The sequence below is a fragment of the Brachyistius frenatus genome, unplaced genomic scaffold (assembly GCF_029030835.1).
Source record: "Brachyistius frenatus isolate BFR_SWC_R1_liver_20210118 unplaced genomic scaffold, ASM2903083v1 Contig_95, whole genome shotgun sequence".
NCBI lineage: Eukaryota > Metazoa > Chordata > Actinopteri > Embiotocidae > Brachyistius > Brachyistius frenatus.
Genome location: NW_027210694.1, coordinates 351705 through 372710, shown reverse-complemented (window position 1 = coordinate 372710; position 21006 = coordinate 351705). Strand labels below are relative to the sequence as shown.

Below are 21006 nucleotides of genomic sequence, written 5' to 3'. Positions count from 1 at the left end.
TCATGAAAAATACTTCACTAATCATCCAATTTAAAAATCCATTTCTTGCTCCTTTTCATTCTTCTTTTATGTTTAAATGGGTTTTTTTTCGATTGCAAAATCTCCCGGTGGCTCTCCTGTTGATTTGTATTAGGAAACGCAGCGTGCCTGAATTCCTAAATGTCCTGTGATTAAAAAAAACAAAACAATTATAATTTGCAAATACAACAGAGGTGAACTTTGTTACTCCTTGTGATTGCGATTCCTTTTTCTGGATATATTTAGACCCTTTGTTTGTGCGGCGCAGTCTAACCGAAGTTCGCCTGACGCCCATAAACGAGCCCACTCGAGTGTCAAGACCGAATTTGCATATTAAGACTTAGTCATGAACACGAACAGGCCATCTTCCCATGAGAGAGTAAAAAAATACAAAAACCCTGCCACCAAATACTGTGACACCGAAATGAGCACATATTTTGTTTTTGCAGCGTTGCTCTACGAATGACATCGTTAGTCTGTCAATCTGTTGGTCCGTCACTTTGGATTATTTTTGGTTCAGTTCAGGTTTCGATATCTCTACGTGTATTGGAAGCACTGCCATGAAATTTGGTGTCGACATTCATAGTTTAAGGGGGATTTATTTTAGAGAGAGTGGCTGTATTTTTACTGTTTTGTTATGTTTTAACATACATGGTTTGCTTTGAGCTATTTCAGCGTAACGTATTAGCGTGCTGACACTTAACACCGCACGACTTAAGTCTAGTTCATTTAATAAAAAATTAAATAAAAGAAATTCCATATTTGAACAGACGATAATCTTTTAATACCGCTGTTTGTTTTGACAGGGACCGTATCTCTCAATATTACATCTGCATTTTACAGTTTTACAGTTTTTATGGTTTTTAAGTTCCACCGTGATGTCTGTCTCTTTTTGTTATTTCGCCTTTCAATGAAATGCTGTGATTTGTGTTAATCTCATTCCTGGTATTGTAACACAACGAGCTGCCTTTAGTTACAGCCGCTCTGTTCTGAGAAACCCGACCCGTCCTTTTTCATTACAATACATCTCTCACGGTCCGCAACCATACAAAAAAACAAAACAAATTGTTTTTAAATTCACACCGCTGACCGGGGAGGAAAATTGTTGGACTCGCGGTAGAAAAAAATAATAAAATAAAACCAAAATGATGCCCGTCTCTGTGTTTTCACTTCACCATTATGTGTCATAACAGCACTGAAGTGAAAATAATATGCTGCGATTGGACTCGCTGTGTGTGGATGTGTGTTTACCTCTGTGGCTTCCACTGAGCTTCAGATCGATAAAAAGGGATAATAGCCTCAAACACAAGAAAACAAAAACTGGCACTTAGGTATAAAAGCATGACAAAAAAACAAAATAAAAAAACACCTGAATCTTTTATGTTGTTTTTCTCTTTTAAAAATTGAATTCCCTCAAAATCGCTCTGGATGTCACGGCCCTCTCCTTCGGTTTATCTGATGACTCGTTCAGATTCACATACAGTGATTTAAAAAGAACAAAGACAAAAATAGATATTATCACCTAAAAGACATTGGAAAGACGTGATAATTAAAAACGTAAGAAAAAAATACATGACTGCAGCCCTTGTTCTGCTGGCGATGAAACAGTATGAGCCATGCCTTCCTCCTCATCATCATCATCATCATCATCATCGTACCTCATGATCGCATTTCCCACCACTTATCTAAAATTGGACACCCTGGTGAGTCTGAGCCAGCCCACAGCGGCCCTCCTCCTCCTCCTCCTCCTCCTCCCCCACCCCCTCCTCCTCACCTGAGGAACACCACCGGACAAATCTACAAAACGGCTGAAAAGTCGGTGATTAGTCGCATTTAAAAATGCACTGCTCTCTAGATGGTTGGTTGGTTGGTTGGTTGCCATGGATTTCTTCCTCCAGAGCCTTTTGGTTCTAATGGCACATCCCACTTCTGATGTCAGCGCTCGAGGAAGCAGGGTGGAGGTGGTGGTGGTGGTGGTGGGGTGGAAGGAGTCGAGAGAGAGAGAGAGAGAGAGAGAGACGAGGGAGGGGAGGCAGCCTGTTGCTCATGAACATGAAACAGCCTCCTCCTGCTCACACGGCGTCCGTGCACAGGTGGAGCAGAGTTTAAACCAGGCAGCGGAGCCGAGCTTGATAAAAAAATAAATTAAAAAAAAAGCCTCTTTTTTTTATTTTTTTCTTCCCGTCGTCGTCGCCTTCAGGCTTCTTCTGAAAAACTAACAGCTTGCTGAGATTCAGGAGAGCTCGGTGAGCATCTTCTTCTTTTTAAAATATTAGGATTTTCTAACTTTGAGGTTGTTGTTTTTTGCTGTGCAGGAAAGACAGACTTGTTGTTATTGTTGTTGTTGTTGTTGTTGTTGTAAGTCCCACTTTATGAGTGTGTTTTCCACAACTTGCAGCTGACCTTCCTGAGGTTGATGAGAAGTATTGTGTTCACGTGAGTTATTTTTTTTTTTGTATCGTATGATGTTGCACAAAAACAATCAGATATATCTTAAAAAAAAAAAAAAATAAAAGCGCAGCTGTAATCAGAGCTGAGTTGATTAAATGTTTCCTGTTTTAATTGAAAGAGAGAAATACTTAATTTTTTTGATTGGAGGGGGGAGGGTGGGGGTGTCCCGACACGTCTTTCACAGCTGACAGGGATTTGCATGCCGTATAGACTCTGCACGCGCGCCATGGTAACGAGGCTGCAGCTGCGTTACGGCGTGTTTTTATGACCTGTAAACATTTTTTTAGTGACATCTCGGTGCAGAGAGGCGTCGCCTCCGCCGTGCGGACGAGTACGTACATAATAAAGCTCGCAACCGCTTTTCAAAATCCAGTTTTCAAAGGAGAGGAAACTTTTCACAATCCGAGAGCCACTTCGAGCTCCTCACCGCAGAGAAATCCGCAAAAGATCATTTTCCCAAACGCAGCAACGTGGTCTCACTTTGAAGAGGATGTTCGATTACAGCCCATAATGGGATTACGAGTCCACAATGCAAAAGCCTCTCTTTCAAATACATCATATCTCTCTCTCTCTCTCTCTCTCTCTCTCTCTCCTCCAGGTAATTGGGACAATAATGAGATGAACTAATGACTTTTTTTTTTTCGGTTCTAATAGTGGCTGTCTGATTGTCTCACCCCCCTCTTCCCCCCCAAAAAGAGGGAGTAATTATAATCTGCTGTTCCCAGGTGTCTTTATGTGTGAGATATCCTCCGGTGCAAATCGAAGAGTCGCCTCCCGAGAGAGAGAGAGAGAGAGAGAGAGAGAGAGAGAGAGGGCCCCCGGTGGGAGGCTCCATGAACGGGATCCTCGGCGACGGCTCCAGTTCGACGATGATCTGTGAAAAGAGTGAGTAGAATAAAACCTCTTCTCTCTTTCTGCGCCGACTTACCGAGCGGTGAGTTTAGTGCATGTTTTAATACGATTATAGCTTTTAGCACTGTGCAAATGTTGTAAAAGCAAATACGCCAAAATTTTAGCCGTCATTTGCGCCCATATGCGGAAGCGCCTCTTAACCTGCGATACCACCGAGCGCCACTAGAGGGTCGGCTCCTAAAAGCCTTCGGCTCCGTAGACTCCCATTCAACTTCATCTCATCAAATTCAAAGTCAATTAAATTTCACCGCGAGTTATCTCGGTTTTTCTAGATAAAGTCGCTCCTTCTTATTCGTTTTCTGGCGGTTCATCTGAAAATAATCCCGTCATTAATTATAAAACAAGCTTCAAAGAGTAGTGTTTTTTTTTTTTTTTTTTTGGGGGGGGGGGGGCGCGTGTCTGTTTGATTGACAGGCCTGCGTTGCAGTCAGGTTACAGCTATCGGTGGGCTGGACGTAGTATCAGATCAGTCAGATCCACCGCTCGCTCCCCCCCCCCCACCCCCGCCAGCTTTACCAAATATGGTCACTTCCTGCTCCAAACCGCTCCGAACTAGCAAGATGGCGCCGGCCAAACATCCGAACTGGATTCTTCGTAACGGCCGTTCGCAAACCTGCGGGTGGTTGCAGCTTGGACGAGCTGGGGGAGGAGCTAAGCGGTGGCTCTGACTCGATCTGATTGGAAACCTGACCTACGTCCCGCCCACCGATAGCTGTAACCTGACCGCTCCACAGGCCTGTCAATCAAACACCAAAAAACACAAGCTTTTTGAGGCTTATTTCCTCGCCCAAATATGGTCACCACCGGCTCCGAACTAGCGAAGACACGAGGGCTTGGAAACACTTCGCTTGAGAAAGAAAAGCGATTAGGTGGTCGGATGATTGCGTCACAACACGGGTGGTGGGTGGGTGGTGGGGGGGGGGGGAACTTAAGGTTACGCAATCTTTATACAATGGAGTTAGACGAGCACTCGGTTGAGAGTGTTCAATCATCCACTCGGGCGAGAAAAAAAACAAAAAACATACCGTCCTTACGCTGGATGGGTGCGATCGGTGGGGAGGGGGGTTAAAAAAAAGTTGAGGTGCCTGTGAGAAGGTTTTGTGACTAAATATTGACTGTCACAGTTTTTTTTCCGGGGGACGAGCGGTGCGTCGTATCGAGATGCTTTAGCTCCCGTTGCGGTTCGCGTTTCCAGCTGAAATCGAACGCTTATAAACAGGATACAAAAAATTATTACAAAAAAAATAAAAGCAGCCATTAGTGTTATAGAAATGCCTCAGAAAATGATGTTACTGCCCCTCTGCAGCTACTCACTGCTTCTTCCAGGGTTTTCAGTATGCTTTTAATACCGCCCACTTCACACACACACACACACACAAAGAGTGCTTTTTTTGTTGTCGTTGTTGTTGTTTACAACTATTCCTGCTGGGATTACTGTAATGAAAAAAAAAGAAGGTATTTTTGGGTAGAAACTGCTGCTGGCACGATGCCTGACTGGTTCAGTGTTTAACCAGATTTTACAGAGAAAGAAAGAGACACTCGTGGTCCATTTCTGGAAACACCAGCCTCCTAAGAGTCCATTAGACCGCCAGTAGAGAGCTGTTAGTAGGGGGAGAGGGAGGGAGGAGGGAGGTGGAGGGGGGCACTGCCATTGTAGTGGTGTGAATGGTTATTAAGGTGGTCATGACGGGATGTTTTTAAGGTGACATCTGCCACTGTGGAGCATTTTCTTTATTTCATGGTACCTACAGGGCTTCGACCAACAAGACTGAACTAAAACAATATTCACAGAAACTTCATTCGCGCCTTAATTTCGAGCGCAAACGAACGCCGTGCAAATTGAGAGACCCGATGAGAAGCACGTCTCTCGGGGCTTTCATTGTTTTGCTCCGCATGTCGAACTTACTGTTGTGTGGCGACAAAGGCGTTGATTGCTGATTGTGAGCGGACCGCCCGGCCGGCGCTGCGCTCTCGGGCCGACGGGGAAAAGCTGCGGTAGAGCCAGAAACCTAAAAATAAACTTTTTTTGTTTTGTTTTGTTCTTTTAAAGGAGTTTCACACAGCATTGCGTAGCATTTTCGTAGTTTTACCGACACATGGTGGAAACCTTCGAGCAAAAATACCATTCGAAAATCGCTCTGAATTATTTCAATATTAATCGAATTTTCTCCGTCTGATCATTGATTATTGATCAGTGCTTCACTCTATTGGATGCGCTTAATCCTGGTGGATTTATATGCTCGCTTTACCTGCAGAGTTTGACTGCACCTCATCTTCATTTATTTATTTTAAGGAAGTTTCACGCACAATTTTCCGACAGCTGTAGTCATCTTTGAATGTTTTAGCCGTTACCGTAGCGACGTCTAATCTCTTAGCGACACAGTTTTCTGGAGAACAGGAGAAAACGTGTTCTTATGTGGTTTAATGGCGGCTGGCAAACAGCTTTTAGGTGCATTACTGCCACCTGCTGACGGTGCGTGACCAGGCGGCGATTAAAAAACAGCCGCTAGTTGCATATACTTCTAGATTTTTTTTTCTATGAAAACAACTATTTAAATATCCGAAAAGTCAAGTCCCGTCCCTCGTAGTTATGAGTTCTTCTTTACTTTCTTTTGGTTCTTTCGTGGCTTTTAGGTGATTTACCGCCACCTTCTGGTGGTAGGTACGCGTTACAACCAAACGCTAAAATAAGACGATGGTCGCATAAATTATATATATATTTTTAAAGACTATTATAAAAATCCCGACCCATCGCTGCTCTGAACAGCTGCCACCGGAAAGACAACCGACCGTTGGACGTCTCCGAGGTTGAAATCGTGATCGGAAATACTGATAAATATCTGACATTCGCTAAATTAGCATGTGTTTTTCACAGAATGAGTCAAATTGAATTGCAAATCCTCGATTGAGAGACAGATTGTAATAAATCTGTCTCCCGCAGCAGATCTGCCGCCATAAATGGTCATCGCTAATAAAAGAAGTATTCACGTCTCTTCGTAGGACACACAGCTGCTCTGCACATTTTAAATAGTCGATTTTTCTTTACCCAAAAAGACAAAAACAAATCTCAACTTCTTAGAGCTTAAAAAAAAAAATATTTTAAATTATGCTCTCGTTATCCTCGTCACGCTCGTTAAAAATCCTCCCGGGCCGAGATCGTCCAGAGACTCCCGAGGATGCGGGAAGCATGCGTGAAAAAAAAAACGCATGCACACAATGCAGTAAGGCAACAGAAGACTCGCAACCCGCTGACTCACCGAGGCAATCTGGAGAACATGCCCTGTGGCTGAGCTGTGATAACGCTGGCACACAGAGAGGCCAGACCTCAGCCGATCTGCTGGGGAGAACAGCCCTCGTGTGTCTTCGCGGCGTTTCATCTCTCCAACGGATAGACTTCTGAAAAAGTAAAAAAAAAAAGTAAAAAAAATAAATAAATGAATGCTCCTGTGACGGCGGAAAGGCAAGAAAAAAAAAAAGCACAATCGGTTTTTAAAAAAGGCAAAGTGAGAAATCAAACGGCCTCAAGGGGTTAAATGTGATTTAATCTAGTAGGAGAGAGGCGTAGGCTTGTGCACATCCACACCGGCGATGCGTTGTAGGCGTATCGATAACCTCGACCGCATGCAGGGAGAATGTGAGAAGCAGCAAAAAAAAAAAAAATAATAAAGCAGGGATTTTACACTGTTTGGAGACATGATTTTCATTCTCGTGTTTTGTTAGACAAAATACAGGAAGTGAATGAATCTGCGTCTCGAGGCGTTATTTTTTTTACTTCAAAAACGGCTCGATTCCTGAAGCGACCTCGAGGTCATCCGCATGTGAAATAAGAAAATGACGGCCGAAATGAAACGCTATCGGGAAATTGAGGCGACCGGAGAGCTCGCAGTGGGTCTGCTCTCATTTCATGGGTGGAAGTCGGTGCCGACTGTAATCAGCGGCTCACGCAGCCTGACAGTGCAGGTGCCTAATTACCGAGCAGTTGACACATCGAGATCCCCCGCTTTAGAAACACAAAGGCCTCCTTTCCTGACCCGGAATTGGCTGCGTGGCAAATCCAGGCACTGACACTTTAATTTCTGACTGAGGCCCTCGTAAATTACTGTAATTTATTAAATTAGTTTGGACACGAGGTCTTCACTGCACTGGTGATATACAGTAAACATTTTTCTCCTTCCTTCTCTTTCCTGTTATTAGATCTTGTTGCTCCCCTTTTATATATATATATGTGTCTAATTTGAATTAAAACAACAACAAAAATGTCAATCATAGTCTGTAAATAAAAGTGGACGGAGCTTCCGGGTTTGAAAAATGGTTCCGATGCAGAAGCGCCTTTAACTGCAATACCAACCAAGTGCCACTAGGGGTCGACTCCAAAAAAGCCTCCGGCTCCATTGACTCCCATTCAACTTCTCTCATCAAATTCTAATTCAATAAAATGTGTTTAATGTCATTAATTAGAAAATAAGCTTCAAAAAGACGTGTTTTTGAGGGGCGTGTCTGTTTGATTGACAGGTCCGTGGTGCAGTCAGGTTACGGCTATCGGTGGGCGGGACTTAGTATCGCCGTGTTTCTAATCAGATCGAGTCAGATCCACCGCTCGCCCCCCAGTTGGTGTTATCTTCTCTGTCAGCGTCTCTTTGTCAGATTCGTCCAAAGAATAAAAGGAGGAGGAGGTCGAGGATTTTAGGGGGAAAATGCACCCCGAGTGAGATGAGAAGATTAATACCTCTGTCAGGTCCACGCGCTAATTTTAGCAGAAGAGCGGGGAGTTGATTAGCGCGGCTCAACATCAAGACTGGAAACGGGAAGCCGGGCTCACTTTTAAAGCTAGAAAAAAAACAAAAACTGCTGAATCAGCCCCCCTGAGAAAATCACTAATTTACATGTCCTGCTGTTTTAGTTTATTCAATCGAAAAAAATTTTGATGACAGATTGAGCAACATTATGTTGGAGCTGGTGCAGTTATTCTCTGGAGCCTTTATGCTAAGCTAAGCTAATCAGCGCCCCGGCTGTAGGGCTCGTGTTGATTGGATCAGCGTGCAGGGAAGCTCTGCCTGTGATTGGTTGTTACATTTTGGGGGGGGGGGGGGTTCGAGGTAAAATTAGGTTTACGGGGGTTAAGGACCAATTACATTCACAGTGAAACAACCAATCACAGTTCAGAGCATGCTTCCTGCCTCCATAATTGTCAATCTATTTAACAAACTTTAAAAAACAAATTAATTGCCTCATTTCCCAGCATGCACTACAGTATCAGGCTATTTACAACATGTATGTTGTTGTTGTTGTTAATCAACCTTTCTGAAGCGGTTAACACGGTTAAATCGATGAAAATTGATTTTAAATGAATAAAAATAAAACTCATAATTATAATTTTCATTCAAAGCTAACGTCCATTTATATCTGTCTGATATTTTCATCTCGTCTCCGATCGGGACCTTGCGTCCATTTTGTGGTTTGTATTCGGTACCTTCATCTTCTTCATCTTCTTCATCTTCTTCATCCGCTACCTTCATTGGAGCGTCTTTTTTCCATTTCTAACCGGCAGGTGTATTTTTTTCCCCACAGCATAATAATAATGATAATAATAATTGATGATAAACATTGACGTTTTTCTTTTTTAATGTGGTTGTTTTATTTATCCCTTTTTTTAAACTGCCTGTTATATGTTTGCATATATTCTTTTTAACTGTAATATGTATTGGGACCATGGTGCATCTGCTCTCTAAATCAAATTAATTGATTGATAATACATAATAATAATAATATTAATCATCGTCATCATCATTCTACTGAGGCGGAGGTTGTTTACATACGGGGCGATGACCTCGCATAATGACAAGCAGCCATGAGAATTAAAATGCAAACAGTCTAAGTGCCTCCTGCTGCAATAATGCTGCATTGTGGTATTAGTCATGAAGAAGAGCGTGATGTTTTAGTGGCGAAGCAGAGGAGCACGATGTTAACGAAACCGTGTCAGTGTGGTTTCAATTTAAACTAAACAAAACACCACTGATTTTACTTTTGTCGACACATTTTGTAAAAAAATTTTTTTTTATTTTATAGAAAATCTCCTCCTGGAGTGACTTCCTCTTCCTCGCCGTGCAGGTGACAGCGTGCCGATGGGAGGCTGAGCCCAGGGATGTGAGTGCAGCGGTAAAGATGACCCTGCTGGCGGGCGATGGCTCCGACTACGACTACAGCGCCCTGAGCTGCGCCTCCGACAACTCCCTCAACCCTCCTCCCCAGCAAGAGGAGGAGGCCAGCAAGGGCGCCTTCTACAAGAGGGCGCAGCTCGCCCCGGAGCTCGGCGCCGTCCGGGACGCCGCGCCGCTGTCCGCCGCCCGGAAGCTCCACGCCATCATCAACGTGGGCGGCCTGCGCTACCAGCTGCCGTGGACCACCTTGGAGGACTTCCCGCTGTCCCGTCTGGGCCAGCTGCACCTCTGCAGCAGCTTCGACGAGATCATGAGCGTCTGCGACGACTACGACGTCGCGCACAACGAGTTCTTCTTCGACCGCAGCCCCGGCGCCTTCCGCACCATCCTGACCTTCCTGCGGGCCGGTAAGCTGCGCTCCCTCCGGGAGATGTGCGCCCTCTCCTTCCGGGAGGAGCTGCTCTACTGGGGCGTCCCCGAGGAGAGCCTGGAGTGGTGCTGCCGCCGGCGCCTGCTGCAGCGCATGGACGAGTTGGAGGCGATGGAGAGGGCCGAGGAGGAGGAGCTCCTGGAGGACCTGCTGGATTCGGACAGCGGCCGCGGGCGGGAGCAGCCGGCGGCCGAGTCGTCCAGGCTGGGCCGGTGCATGGGCAGCCTCAGGGACATGGTGGAGAGGCCTCACTCGGGCCTGCCGGGCAAGATCTTCGCTTGTTTGTCCGTGCTGTTCGTCACCATCACCGCCGTCAACCTGTCCATCAGCACCATGCCCGCCATGAGGGAGGAGGAGGAGGCGGTGAGTAGACGGAGGACGTTCGACATGTCGCGTTTTAAAAATGGTAACGTGCACAAAATATATGATCGAGATGCCAGAGCATGAAGGAGACATTAATAAAGTTATCTATCCATCCGTCTAACTAACTCGACACCAGGGAGTCTCCAACCTCTTTCCCTTCCGAGAGCTACTTTGACAAAACGTATTCACAAAGCTGAGCTATATACATTTTTTTAATTAATTAATTAATCAATTTGAAAAGTCGCAGCATTCAGTCGAACCGGAGCGTAACTCTGATCTCCTCTTTGTGTTTACGAGCACCCGTTTCTTTTCCAGCTCAGTGTTGAGAGTCTCTGCTGCGTTTTTCTGTCCTCTGATCTCTGTGTGTCTCACTGTGGGCGGAGCCTCAACCTCTGCAGCACTGACAGGGATGGAGGGAGCGAGAGGGAGATCGTCCTCTGTGGTTAATCAGCGGCGTTCTTTCGGACAGGTTAAAAAATAATTCAGTAAAAAAATATATATATATATATTTTTCAGAATATACTTCACAAGTACACAAATAGCCTGCTGGGACTTGTGTTTTTATTGTTTCCTCCAGTCACAGCGCATAAAAAAAAGACCTCACTGTATTGACAAAGAACAAATGGACCCAATATGGTGGAGCGATTGTATTTAAACAGGTTAAATTCGCACGCTAATTTTAAAAGCAGCTATGAAAAGAAAAAAGGCTAATAATTTGCACGTCTCGTCTTGTCATGTCATTTAAAAACTTCCTCGCACTGACTGCTGAGAGAGCCACGGTTAGTTTTTACCAGATTATAAGACGTCTCGGTTTGCTTTTTTTCATGAAATGCTCCCCCATTGTTATGTCTTGACTTCAATCACAACCATAATTAGCACCTTGGTCCTTTTTTGTTGTAGTCAAATCAAAGGAAAATGAAAATATTCGAGCCAGACACATAATCATCCAGTAAAAGTGTAAACAGGTTCTGACTGAATTCATTAATTTGTCTTTCGAGGATTTCGGCAGAAAAAAAAAGAAGCCCTTTTTCCGGGGTGGAGGTGGAGACTGCCGGCGCTTTTTTTTTTTTTTTTTTTTCCCTTTTAGAAGAAATGCTTTAAATTTGCTATTGCAACTTTTGTTCAGGGGAAATCAAGTAGAGATATTGAATGCGTGGTAGGTGGGTGGAATGCAAAAACCAACCTCTCTGGGTCTTTTTTTTTTTTTCCCTGCGTGTGTTTGAAAGTGGCTGCTAACCACATTTCATGCAGCTTACACAAGTTTTCACATCAAGTAGGAGCCTACTTTAACTTTGTACTGCTGGAAAAACAAAAAAAAAAACGAAATCATGTGGAAACAATCAGAGTCGTGGAAAAGTAGAAGAAAAAAAAGAAAGAAAGAGGAGAAATATATATATTCAACCTGCCAGCGTTGCTTTGCATTCACACTCTGCTGTTCTCGGTGTGTCTGAATTAATCCGTTTAATTAAAAGTGTCAATAATCTCCCCGCAAAGCCTCTTAATTAATTGCTGCTCGAAGCCCCTGTGAGTGTATCCTGTCTCTGTCGGGTGGTTTAACTGGAGGTTTTTTTGTTTTTTTTAGGTTTCAGCGATGAGTCCACTCTGAACGTTTCCTCCTCTGTGGGAGTGTTTCGTAATGATATTATTCCCTCATATGGGCTGCGTTCAAAACGGCTTGTGGTATCAAACGCTTTGAACCGCGGCTCCTCCACGCACTGAATCAGCATCATTACTGCGTCGAAAAGAGAAAAAAAAAAAAACACACCACCTCCAACAAAAAAGCTTATGAACAACAGCGTGGTCCCTTTTATAGGACGTGATAAGACTTTATGTTTTTTGTTTTTTTTTATGATTCTCGTAGCTAGCTGACATACCTTTTAATGAAGTAGATTTGTTTTGGCATGAGCTTGATATTTCACAAACAAATATGTTTCCTTTTTCTTCTTGCTGGTTGTAGACATATTTTTGCAGTATGAAGTCTTCACCCTGACAGCCTCCTGCAGATTTCCCATCGCAGTGGCTCCCTCTAGTGGTTTCAGCGCGGCTCACACACGCTGACGTTCACTTCCTTGTTTTCTCCTCCTCCTCCTCCTCCTCCTCCCGCAGGGCACGTGTTCCCAGATGTGCTACAACATCTTCATCGTGGAGACGGTGTGCGTCGCCTGGTTCTCCCTGGAGTTCACGCTGCGCTTCATTCAGGACCGCAGCAAGCTGACGTTCCTGCGGCAGCCGCTCAACCTCATCGACGTGGTGGCCATCCTGCCGTACTACATCACGCTGATGGTGGACAGCACCTCCGAAGGCGAGAAGCGCCCGGGCTCCGGCAGCAGCTACCTGGACAAAGTGGGCCTGGTGCTGCGGGTCCTGCGGGCGCTGCGCATCCTCTACGTGATGCGGCTGGCTCGCCACTCGCTCGGCCTGCAGACGCTCGGCCTGACGGCGCGGCGCTGCACGCGGGAGTTCGGGCTGCTCCTCCTCTTCCTCTGCGTGGCCATCGCGCTCTACTCCCCTCTGCTGTACTTGATCGAGAACGAGATGGCCGCCACGCAGGAGTTCACCAGCATCCCGGCGACCTACTGGTGGGCCGTCATCACCATGACGACGGTGGGCTACGGGGACATGGTGCCGAGGAGCATCCCGGGTCAGGTGGTGGCCCTGAGCAGCATCCTGAGCGGCATCCTGCTCATGGCCTTCCCCGTCACCTCCATCTTTCACACCTTCTCGCGCTCCTACGTGGAGCTGAAGCAGGAGCAGCAGCGGCTGCTGCAGAGGAGGACGCACTTCCTGCTGCGCAGCCGCATGGCCGGCCTGGGCAGCAACCTCTCCCTGGACAGCGACATGCTCTTCCCCGTCGGGCCGCCCGACGCCAGAGACACGGACGACCGTCGGGACGTGACAGACGGAAATCGGAAATGAAGGCGACTAATGACACTGAACGTGTGAATAAGAAATATGAGAGAACGTGGAGGGAACCGAGCTCGAAGTAGACACGCCGAGATTGCCACGCTTTGCCCTGTCTAGGCGTGAAAGTTACACGTTTTCCTGCAGTGGACGAAAATGAAATCTATTGCAGGCTTTGGAGCCATGTGATTTACAGGAAAATGAAACTTGTAGCAAAAACATGTGGTCGGCTAAATAAAAACATTGGTTGGGGTTTGGGAAAAATTAAAACATGTTTGGGAACAAAAAACAAGTCAAGAAACCGCCCCTCCTACCTCCAACTAACACCAAAGAATTTCCTTTTTTGGTCTCCAAACCTCTGTTGCGGGACCTTGATCACGTGATCCCACGTCACATGACGTTTACATTTCGCGCGCTTTCAAAACGTGTAACTTTCACGCGTAGACAGACATTCACGCGCGTGTAAAATTTCACGCTTTCCAAAAAAAAACCAACTAAATAAAAACATTGGTTGGTGTTTGGAAACAACAAAACAAATTCATTGCCACCTCCTGGATTTACACTTCATCTTCCCCGCATGGCCAAGCCACACCTCCTTCCTCCAAATACTGCCAACAAAATTTTCCTTTTTTTTAAAATTTTTTTTACTTGGTCTCCAAACCTGTGTTGCGGGACCTCAGTCACATGATCCCGCGTCACGTGACATTTAAGTTTCAGGATTTCAAAACGTGTAACTTTCACGCCCTGACAGCCCCAAAGGCGTGGCTATCACTTTATTTATTTTTATTTTTTTGGCTGTAGTGGACCGGCGTGTCTATTTCACGCTTCGGCGTGACACTGGGCTGCACAGATTCGACGGGTCGGCTAGAAAAGTGTCAAGAAGGAGAGATTTTTTATTTTTTATTTATTCCCAGAAAAAGCAGCTAGCTGTGTAGCAGTGTTACGATTCAGGATACGCAGAAAGGAGGAGGAGATGAGAAACAAGCAAAATAAAAATATAATCATGCCTGAATTGAACACACTAATGTCAAAGTTACAGAATATACGACCCAGTTTACAGAAAAAAAAAATACATATGAGCATAACAAAGTATTACAACAGTAATATCTTACAAAACGAGCTAACTGAATATTTTAACGGATTTGTGGACGTGTTGTGCGTCACTATAACGGAAGCTGCTCGCTTTTAAGTCCCAAAAGCTGAAAAGGAGTTTCTTTCTAAGCTACAACGTGTGACCTCTCTCAGTCCACTGATTAGTTTCTTTGGATACCTGCGCAAACAATATAAAAAAAATTAAAAAAATCTCCCCCGTGGCACGGCTACGTATTAATTACGACGCTTTCACCGTCCTCCTTCGACTCCTTCCATATGCAATTTTTTTGGACTACTTTTCTCCAGATAAGCCGTATCGTGCTTGTAACTCACTGCGGTTGTTGTTTATAAATGATTTCTCTCTCTAAAGCGGATTTAAACGGAGTTCTGTCTTTTTTTTTTTTTGTGTGCAAATTGCCGTTTTCTTGTTTCAACTTTTCACTTCACAGCAGCCGGAGGGGAAATCAAGCAGTCGAAGACCTTCGCATGGCAGACGTCCAAAACTGAGCCTCTTCTTCCTGATCTTAAACATAGGCGGTAGCCTCTCTCTCTCTCTGTCCAACACCATTTTCATTTGATATATTCGGTGCATATTTCTTTCTGGGTATTATCTAATATTTTCATATTTTACTCAAAAAAAAAAAAAAAAAACATACCGAGATGCCATCTGCTGCTATCTGAGCATCAGGAAGACACCAAACACAATATTTCGGGGGTCCATGCAGCAGAGCTGCACTGCATTTATGACAGCAACAGTTTTGCAGTTATTTTACGTATTAATATTATACATAACATACAGACTCAAAACCAAAAAGCCGTTGCCAACCGCTCGCCGAGCACCGTTAGGGATACTTTAGTAAAATGTAGTCCGGTACAACGGCCCCTCTGCCATTATTCCTACATTATAAATCTTATAGTTTCAGTTTTGTCAGAAAAGTGATAATCGGTGTGGTGTGGCGGCTAAAAAGTGACCCAAAAATATGTTTTGGGTCACTTTTTGCTATAGTATGACTTTTTTTTCATAATTTTAATGACATGCTATAGCATTTTTCAGTAATGACAGGGAGGGGAATTGAATCCTTAATCTTCTGGTTGAGAGGCAGCAGTGTTAACCACTGCACCACCAATTTTCCCATATGATTATCTGCATTGTGACACATCTTTGGCTCACTGCAACCTATAACTCCACCGTCCACAAATATTCATTCAAATGCGACCAAAATTGCCGCAGACATTCTTTGGATAGTAGATATACGTGTTTTCAACGGGGTTCTGCAGTGATATTAAATATCTTCCTGTAATGTGCAGTGGATGCAAAACTTTTTCAATTTCTCCAAACGTTTCAACTTCACTAAAAGTTGAAGCACCATCAACAGGCCGAGGTGGGATTTGAACCATTAATAGCAACCTCGGTGAAGTAGAATCTTTTACCTGTTGAGTTAACCAGTTGAGAAGACCTCATGAGGACGCGGGTTCAAGCCCCGTTCAAGGTCAAACACGCAGTGCACGGAGGGCGGGTCACAACAGTTGCCGGTTTCGGGTTTGTGTTGTACATGCAGTCATAACCAAACCAAAGGTCAATAACAATACAAAAACTCAAAATAAAAGTCAGTCACAAAAAATAAAGGATGTGTCTTCTTGGATTTCTGTCTGAACTACCACAGACTTTATCCCCCTTTTTTTTTTTTATATATATATATTTCGGACACCACGTTATAATATGACAGTGCTGCAGTGGTTAGAGCAGTTGCCTCACAATGAGAAGTACCTGGGTTCAATCCACACTTGAGGCATGCATGTCAGTTCAGTAAAAGGTCATACTCCAAAAAGTGATAAGACATAGCATGTCATCCAAAAAGTGACTGGTGGCCCCGACCCGCTGGATCCTCGACATGCAGCGTGCGAGGGCCCACATATCACCGCTTACAGTTTTTATGGATTATCTTTTTACTTTTACTTAAGTGAAAGATCTGAGTATTCCTTCCACCACTATTTGCAACACATTGTGCTGTATAACTACAGTACTTGTATTTAAATAAAGCATATGATACCCCATTTAAACAGCAGGTGGCAGCATTGTGTCACCAGAGGAGAATGAGATCAAAACAAGGAAGACTGATCTTTGATTTCTTTACCTCACAATAATTTAAAATCTGTTTATTTTGCATTTTATGTCGCACTCTAGTTCATTAATTTTTTTTAAAATATTTAATTTAATCCTTTTTAATCAGTCTGAATTACATTGTGGCCACATCACTCCGACACTTTAATCTGAAATTTTAAACAAAGAATTGAACCCCATAAAAAAAATTAAAAATAAAAAATAAAAAAAAATAAAAAATCCGAGGTGTGGTGCGACGCCGTCTCAACGCCATTAACAAAACAAAATTAAAAAAAATTAAAAAAAATCATCCCCAACAACATGAATAACTCCGAGGCACGTTTGAACCTGCTCGCTCAGGTGAGGCGGGGCCTTCCGTGACACGCCATTCAAACCAAATCAGAGCTCAACTGTGCGGAAAAAACAATCCCACCAATCAGCGCCGGAGGATCCTTCGCGGAGGCCCCGCCCACCCTCCTTCCCTGCGCTTCTGACGTCACATCCTCGGTGTTTTGGTGTTTTGCTGCCGCCGCTCGCCGCCTCTCCTCTGCACACATGTAACAGAAGTCCTTTCCACTTTTCTCCTTCTGGCCTGCGTGAATTTAAATAATGTTTCCTCAGTTCCGGAGGCTTTCCCCGGCATGACCCCCCCCCCCCACCCCCTCGGGGCCGCCCCCCACCTCCTCTCCTCCCCTCCTCCCACCACCACCACCACCACCCCCTCCCTCCAGTTGAATGGGATCGCCTCCTCTTGTCGCTTGTTTTGGCTCCGCGACTTGTCTCTCTCCTGCCGCCGCCGCTGCTGCTGCTGATTCCTCCTCCTCTCCACAAGCCCTCCTAAAAAAAAAAAAAAAAAAAAAAAAAAAGAAATTCTCGGATCTGTGAGCTTTGAGTCTCTCCGGTCAGTTCGTTTGATGGTTTGGATGTTAAATCCGCCTGTCTGATCCGACAGAAAGGAGCGACGACGCCAAAAAAAAAAAAAAAAAAACACACCAATCTTCCGGTAGCCTGCGCTTCAGGGGTGAGTACAGCCTCCACAACTTGTTATTTTGGCGACTTTCAGTTAAGGGCAGGACGGACAAGGGGGGGAGCAGGGGGTGGGTGGAGGGGGGGGTCGATAAAAAAATGAATGAAGGGCTGGATCTCAACGATGCATTAAATTATGAGGTTAAATACCCTCCTACCTCCTGTTATTTATATATATTTTAGTCCTCTCTGTGACCTAAATTCAACCACACACTTGTGGTTTCCTCACAACCAAACCAGACCGTTTTTTTTTTTTTTTTTTTAATTTGTACTATCTTTATATTTAATGTTGGACCGGTGGCACGCAAACTGATAACGGCAAAAGCGTGAAAAAGACACGCTGATTGATCCGCTGCAGCAAAACGTGAGATGGTCAGATAGTCGTTTTTTTTTGGGACTTTCTAAGCGTGAAACTTACACGCACGTAAGTTTTTTTTTTTCCGTGACCTAAATTCAACCTGTATTTTCCTCACAACCAAACCATAGCGGTTTTTGCTGTTGTTGTTTTGTTTTCTAGAATAAAATCCCAGCCTTACATGTGTTCGACATACAGTTCTCCTCCTCTGCACTTACTTTTAGGAAACAATCCCAGTGCCGACAAGTTATTATTATTTTTTTTTAAGAGAAAATACCTCCCCGTGGCTTGGAAAGCTTTCACAACTGAAACTTGGCAGCCTCTGAGACTTTTTACAGGCTACCTGCTGTACTTGTATTTCAAGTGAGAAGATCAGAGGAAATTAATAAGAAACATTAAAAAAAAAAAATACTCTTTTTCGCTCTGACTGCCACATATTTTCTTTCCCCAGGAGCCCACACACTTTTTTTGTGTGTTTTTTTTGCGAAAGACGTGGCTGTCATATGCTCAGGATTAGTCTCTCCCACTCAACATGACTCAAAGGGTCCAAATATTGACTCTTATTGTGGCGCTAACTAATAATAGAAAAAAAAAAAGAGATTAGCACAGACCTGAAGAAATGTTCAGTCTGAGTCTCTTTGCATATTGTTTGTGTGCTGACATTGTGACCTGTATGTATACTGTACACACACACACACGCACGCACACACACACACACACACACACACACACACACACACACACACACACACACACACACACACACACACACACACACACACACACACTTAAACCTGCCGTGCCCCTATGGATGCGTGCTGCCGCCGCATTTATCTGCTTAAATCCAAAATATTGTGTATAAACCCCTCTTGCTTGTTTTGTTTTGTTTTTTGCTGCCATGGTAATCTTTTCTGGAATATTCCTACGAAGACATCAGTCGCGTTTTAATGAAAATATGTGTGCTATTACGTTTGATTATCACGAGTGCATTAGACTAATCCTCGGCAGATTTTACCAGATTTTTTAGTGGATTTTTTTAATTTGTTTTTTTTATGTGTTTTGTATTTTTCCTGCAGGAATTAGGATGTTTGGCCGCAGGCAGGAAAAACATATTATAGCCCTTGGATTTACTATTATTTTTAATGTTGGACCGGTGGAATGCAGACTGATAAACGCAATATCACGGCAAAGCGTGAAATAGACACGCTGGTCCGCTGCAGCTAAACGTGATCTAGACACGCTTTTGGGATGTTTAGGCGTGAAAGTGACACGTTTTGAAAGCGGTCATGTGATCAAGGTCCCGCAACAGAGGTTTGGAGACCAAAAACATTTGTTTTTATTTATTTATTTTTTTTGTGGTTTTATGACTTGTTTTTTGTTGTTTTCTAACCCCGACCACATGTATTTGCTAAAAGTTTCATTTTCCTGTAAATCGCATGGCTCCAGGCAATGTGGTAGCTTTCATTTCAAGGCGTGTAACTGTCACGCCTCGACAGCCCCAAAGCGTGGCAACGTCACGTTTTTGCTGTCGTGACACGCCGCGGTGTCAAATAGACACTCCAGCTGAATGTGTTTTTAATCGTACATTTTCACAAAACATTCACACTTCCATCGCGGTTTCAAAGAGATCCGGAATAAAAACACTTCCACCTGCCGTAAAGCCAAGACCAGCGCTGCCAAGTTTTTCCAGCGGGACATTAGCATGCCTCCTGCGCTCCGGCGTCGCGGCCAACCGGCGAGCGAGGAGTGTTTTCTCAAAGTGGTACGAGATGGCCCATTGTACTTTTTCTTAACTGCCAGATTTCAGGCTCCGCAGGAGGAGGAGGAGGAGGAGGTGGGACGGGGACCTAATGCTCCTTGGAATCCCATGAATGCCTTCCAGTGAAAGCCATAGATGTTTGTGTCAGCTCCAATGAGACTGCTGGAAAGTGGCTCCTCGAAAGGCCAGAGAGAGAAAAAAATAAAATCCTCCTAATTGGCAACGTGGCTCCGGACTGGCCCCTTTTTGTTCCCCCTCATACTGGAGTGGTCTGTCCGTCCGTCGGGGTGACACACTGGTGCCTGGCATCAATGAAGCTCTTGTTTCCCCGCAGCCATCCGGCCCGAGGAAGCATCTGGGCCGGCTTCAAGACAAGTCGCTTCCACTTTCCCCCAAAAAAAAAAAAAAAAAAGAAAGAAAAGAAAAAGAAATTGCCTTTGTGCACCTTTTATTCACGGAGATGCGAGGAAAAGTATTTAGGGGGTGGCCTGCAGAGGGAGGCTCCTTTCTCCAGAGTGCCCCCCCCCCCAAAAAAAAATCCTCCGCTAAAGCATCTTTGATCGTGATGTGTATATTTGCCGCCGAAGCGGTTGCATTTAAAACCGACTCTTAGGTTCTAGCTGGCGGTTTGCCGAGTTCATCATTTGATCTCGCGAGCGTCCCGATTCTCCTTCAGGTCAGACGAGGATTAATTGGCAATCGAGCTCCGAGGACACGTTGTGGCCGTTTTTAATGATATTACGAAGCAGAAGCAGCTTCTTGGCCGGAGGAAGAGAAAATGGCAGGACGGAGGATGAAAGTAAACGGGCGCTCTCGCCGTGCGCACTCCGCTTTGTTGAAACAGCACATTATTCCCCCTTTTGGCTTCGGAGCACTTAACAAACAAAACACTTTGCGTGATCGCCGGCGCGTCGAGCCCCCTTTTTTTTTTTTTTTTCTCAGCTCGCCAACGAGATGCACGTCGAAGCCGAGAGACGGGGGAAAAGAGGGGGAAGGATTGGATACGTGGAAAAAGAAAAAGGGGGGCCTGAGATTTGTGACGGCTTCCCGCCGACGAAGGCCTTTGAATTTTTCATGCTGCGGAGACCGAACTTCTGTCGCTCTGGCCCAGATTCGGTGCTTAATTAGTTGCGTTCAAGGGCGCACGGCTGAGCGCGGGAGCGCCGGCGCCACCTGTTCTCTGCCCGTCTCCCATCCTGTCGCGCCCTTTTATCCGTCTGTCTCTCTCTCTCGCTCGCTGTTTGGCTTTTTACACATCAGCGGACCAGTTCTGGATCAGACGTTATTCTTTACAGTCGGCGGCGACGTCACCCGAAGGGTTCGTGAACGGATGTTGTGAAGTTTCCCGAGCAGAGATTATATAAAAGCGTTCGAAGCTCCCGGGTCTGAAAAACGAGGCCAAATGCACGAGTGCCTTAAGCTGCAATACCAACGAGAGCC

General features: G+C 44.8%; 2 protein-coding genes and 1 long non-coding RNA gene across 8 annotated transcripts in view; 2 read left to right on the top strand and 1 right to left on the bottom strand.

Annotated features, from left to right (window-relative positions):
* Nucleotides 1–2161: 2161 nt before the first annotated feature.
* kcng1 (potassium voltage-gated channel, subfamily G, member 1) lies at nucleotides 2162–14699 on the top strand. Of its 3 annotated transcripts, none has more exons than XM_069710921.1 (5): nucleotides 2162–2264; nucleotides 2417–2454; nucleotides 3195–3354; nucleotides 9490–10332; nucleotides 12439–14699. In XM_069710921.1, the coding sequence occupies exons 4-5, from the start codon at nucleotides 9544–9546 to the stop codon at nucleotides 13246–13248; spliced, it is 1599 nt and encodes a 532-aa protein (XP_069567022.1). In that variant the 5' UTR covers nucleotides 2162–2264; nucleotides 2417–2454; nucleotides 3195–3354; nucleotides 9490–9543; the 3' UTR covers nucleotides 13249–14699. The 3 variants fall into 3 exon arrangements, with proteins under 3 accessions (XP_069567022.1, XP_069567021.1, XP_069567023.1); XM_069710920.1 differs by having other exon boundaries at nucleotides 9448–10332; XM_069710922.1 differs by lacking the exon at nucleotides 2417–2454 and having other exon boundaries at nucleotides 9448–10332.
* Nucleotides 14700–17130: 2431 nt separating this feature from the next.
* The window catches only part of src (v-src avian sarcoma (Schmidt-Ruppin A-2) viral oncogene homolog), a 28395-nt gene continuing 24519 nt past the window's right edge, over nucleotides 17131–21006 (top strand). For 3 of the 4 annotated variants that reach the window (XM_069710905.1, XM_069710906.1, XM_069710903.1), the window contains exon 1: nucleotides 17131–17447. The gene's annotated coding sequence lies outside the window, so the exon portion shown is untranslated. The remainder of the gene's footprint in view (nucleotides 17448–21006) is intronic. The other variant, XM_069710907.1, reaches the window with a different exon arrangement.
* On the bottom strand, nucleotides 17337–19084 carry LOC138628137 (uncharacterized). The gene is made up of 2 exons (XR_011311447.1): nucleotides 18566–19084; nucleotides 17337–18487 (listed from the first exon to the last, which is right to left on the bottom strand). It is a non-coding gene; the product is annotated as an uncharacterized lncRNA (long non-coding RNA).